We start from the raw sequence: 3,809 nt of genomic DNA, 5'->3' as shown, positions 1-3,809 counted from the left end.
CGGCGCTCACCACCGCGCCGACGGGCGACTCGCCGCCCATAGCGACCTTGGCGGCCTCGCTCGTCGTCGGAGTGTCGCCGCGGTTGCTCTCCGCCGGCGCCAAGGGGGACTTTGCAGGGCTACCCATCTCAAACCCGGGCGTCTCCCGAAGAATTTATTAATGTGAACTCATTTTATTATTTTGGCCGGGGATTACTTCACCGCGCTCCTACGGACAAATCCGGCACAGCCGATCTCGCCACCATCGATGGTGTTGGACGTGCCCCTTGGTTTCCTAGTCGACGGTACTATGAAGGTTCGATCGCGCGCTCAAGATCGTGACTTTCGAGTACGGCGTCGCGCCGCTAGAGGGGTCGGCCGGGGCGCCACGCGGAGCAAGTCCCCCTGTGTCGGAGTGAGTGGATCGCCGCTCGATTCCGCGCGACGCTCGAATCAAACAAGGCTGAACACCGCACGCCGCGCGCAGAGTTGAGCCCTCGACCACACCCACAGACGCCGGATACGCCGACTCGCCGTCGCCCGCGCCGAGAACAGCCATGGGCAAGGGCGCCGGCCCCCTCTTCGATGGCTCCCAGATTGACGAGGACGGCCACCTCGCCGCCATCGACGAGGATGCGCCCCTGGGCTTCCCGAGCATCGCCTCGGGCGAGAACGAGCGGTCGAACAAGGACGACGACGCGTCGCCCGTCTTCAAGCTCATGTGCGCGCGCCGCGTGCCCGTGTTCTGCCTCCTGCTCGCGATCAACGCGTGCTTCCTCCTGCTCACGATCGCGCTCGCCGTGCGGGGCCTCGACCCCATCAACCTCGACAACTTGGGCGAGGTCGGCATCGTCATCCCCACCGACGAGTACCAGGCTAGAAGCAACGCCTTCGAGCGCGCGGAGGACGAGGCGGACTTCACGCGCGCGGGCGGCAAGTGCGCCCGCCAGGACAACGCGAACCCCATCGCGCTGACCGTGCTCAAGGGGTCCTTCGAGGACGAGACCAAGGGCAACGCCCTGACGAAGAAGGGCCTCGACACGCTCCGCGAGCGCGAGCGCCAGATCACCGAGGCCGAGGGCTGGGGCGACCGGTGCGCGTTGATCTACGCGGAAGGGTACCCGGACTGCGTCGTCGCGCCGAGTTTGGCGGTCGACAACGGCGTCGGCGGCACCTACTTCGCGTCGGATGCCCGCGGCTGCATGCCCCCGTAGTCCCGCGGCGCCTAGTACCGCGCGCGCTTCCGCTTCCGCCGCGGCCGCGATCGCGCCGTCCCGCAGGTATCTCCCGTCTTCCTCTTCGACAAGTACGGCGACCCGGACTTCGAGGACGTTCCCGGAACCGTCGCGACGATCTTGGCGTCGACGGACGCGGCGTCGTTCCGCGACATGCTCCACAAGGACTTCACGGCGTCGAACCTGGAGTCGAAGATCCTGGCGACGGCCGCCTACGCGGGCACGCCGCGCAAGGCCGTGTCGCACTACGTCGACGCCGAGACGGAGGCGGCGATCCTCGGCGGCGCGCACATCGCGTACTACGACGACTCCGCCAAGGAGAAGGAGGAGGACCACCTGCACGCCTGGGTGCGCCGCGAGCTACTCGACGACCTCGTGAAGGACTTTGCGGACTCGTCGTACCCGACGACCTACAGCTTCGTCGGCGACGAGGCCGTGAGCGACCAGGTCGGCGAGGATTTGAAGCTCATCGCGGCGTCCATCGCCATCGTCTACGCGTACATGGCCTACTACACGGGGTCCCTGTTCGTGGCTTCCTGCGGCATGGGCTACGTCATCACGTCCTTCACGGGCGCGAACCTGCTCTACCGGTACTGCTGGCCGCACGGCGACGGCCTCGGCTACAACTACTTCTCGGTCTTCTGCGGTTTGGCGCTCTTCATCATCATGGGCATCGGCGCCGACGACTTGTTCGTCTACTGGGACACGTGGAAGGGGTCGAGCGCCGTGGACTACGACTCGGAGCCGCAGCGCCTCGCGCACGTCTGGCACCACGCGGCGGGCGCGATGATGGTCACGTCCCTGACGACGATCCTCTCGTTCCTCTCGAACCTGAGCTCCGACTTCGTCGGCGTCGTGACCTTCGGCGTCTTCGCCGCGCTGCTAGTGTTCGTGAACTACTGCGCGGTGACGACGTTCATGCCGTCCGTGGTCCTGGTCTACGAGTCGCACGTCTCCAAGATCGCGTACCCGTTCGGCGCCGCGCGGGCCCGGCTCTGGGCCGCGCGCCCGGCGTGCCTGAAGCCCGAGGACGACGCGCCGAAGGAGCACGGCCACTTCTTCAAGGCGAGCTTCGCGCCCTTCATCTTCGCGCACAAGAAGAAGCTCGTCGCGCTGCACGTCGCGCTCTTCGGCGTCGCCGTCGCGTTCGCGTCCATGCTCGAGCCGACGCCCTTCAAGAGCTACACGCTCCTCCCGGAGGACTCGAACTTCTACCAGCTCAACGCCATCAACGAGGAGTGGAAGCCGCTGAGCGCGAACCCGCTCATGGTCCACGTCGTCTTCGGGCTGCAGCACCGCGACCCGCTGTCGTGGGACGGCCCGGACTTCCGCTTCGTCGGCATGGCGTCGGGCGACGCCAAGTGGGACGCGAGCTTCGACGTCGACTCCGTCGCGGCCCAGGAGCAGCTCCTCAACGTCGCCGAGGAGCTCGCCTACGCCCCGCGGCGCGGCCTCAAGATCGACCCGGCCTACGGCATCAACGCGCAGCTCGCGGGGTCCTCGACGGGCTCGCTCGCCGACACGCCCGACGCCGGCGCGTCCGCGGGCGTCCAGGCGGCCTACGGCGTCCAGTCGCTGCTCCACGCGCTCAGGGACTTTGAGGACGTGTCGACGGCCCAGGGCGGCGGGTCCTACGCCGCCGAGGGCGGCGTCTCCGCGTGCGAGCCCTGCTTCCCGACCTTCGACCTGTCGCCCGACCCGGCGACGCTCGACGACGGCTTCGTCGACCCGGCCACGGGCCGCGTGAGCGCGCTCGAGCTCGACGGCACGTCGCCCCTCGTCGACGGCTGCAACTGCGTCGGCTTCTTCCCGCTGCCGAGCCGCGTCTGCGTCGACGAGACGGCGGGGAGCAGCGACGAAACGCGCTTCAAGTGCACCTACCCGGACCACGTCGTCGTCCAGGAGCTCGACGCCTTCGCGGCGCGGCCCGTGGACCGCAAGTGGTGGGAGGACTACTTCTACCTCCTGGGCCGCAGCGACGGCACCTTCGAGCGGCCCGCGCTCTACGACGTGCAGGTCCAGACGACGTTGCGCGCGTCGGAGGGCGACTACGCCGTCGGCCTGCGCATGGCGAAGAAGTGGGACGACTGGATGGACGACCACAACTCGGACCCGAAGCACCCGCTCCGCGCCATGGTCTACGTGCCGGGCGCGAACATGTGGGTCATCTCGAAGATGCTCGTCCCGTCGGGCATCTCGAACATGCTCCTGTCGCTCTTCCTCGCGTGGCTCGTGCTCACGTACTCGACGGGCAACTACGTGACGTCGTCCATCGCGACGGCGACCATCGGCATGATCGCGACGTTCGTGCTCGGCTTCCTCCAGATCGTCGGCTGGGGCCTGGGGCCCCTCGAGTCGATCCTCATCGTCATCGTCATCGGGTTTTCGGTGGACTACACGGTGCACCTCGCGGATTCCTACATGCAGTCGCACGCGCCGACGCGCGAGGGCAAGGTCACGGACGCGCTCGTCCACACGGGCTCGTCCGTGCTCTCCGGCGCGATCTCGACGATCGGCGCGTCGATCCCCATGTTCTTCGCGAAGATCATCTTCTTCTACAAGTTCGGCATCTTCATCCTCCTCACGATCGCGCGT

The 3,809-nt window shown here is 67.5% G+C and overlaps 2 protein-coding genes across 2 annotated transcripts in view; one reads left to right on the top strand and one right to left on the bottom strand.

The window, feature by feature from the left end:
- AURANDRAFT_68779 (hypothetical protein) overlaps positions 1–40 on the bottom strand; it is a gene marked incomplete at both ends in the record, with an annotated part of 1,498 nt that extends 1,458 nt beyond the window's left edge. The window contains one exon of the mRNA XM_009044505.1: positions 11–40. Coding sequence (XP_009042753.1) covers positions 11–40 — 30 coding nt within the window. The remainder of the gene's footprint in view (positions 1–10) is intronic.
- Positions 41–536: 496 nt separating this feature from the next.
- Positions 537–3,775, top strand: AURANDRAFT_68778 (hypothetical protein; the record flags this gene model as incomplete). Its single annotated transcript, XM_009044506.1, has 2 exons — positions 537–1,142; positions 1,260–3,775. Coding segments are annotated over 2 exons (3,122 nt in total), but the record flags the coding sequence as incomplete, so codon positions are not given.
- Positions 3,776–3,809: the final 34 nt, after the last annotated feature.

Source organism: Aureococcus anophagefferens, assembly GCF_000186865.1.
Source record: "Aureococcus anophagefferens unplaced genomic scaffold AURANscaffold_365, whole genome shotgun sequence".
Lineage (NCBI taxonomy): Eukaryota > Pelagophyceae > Pelagomonadales > Pelagomonadaceae > Aureococcus > Aureococcus anophagefferens.
The sequence above is the reverse complement of the archived record's forward strand: the minus strand, read 5'-3'. Positions and strand labels throughout refer to the sequence as shown.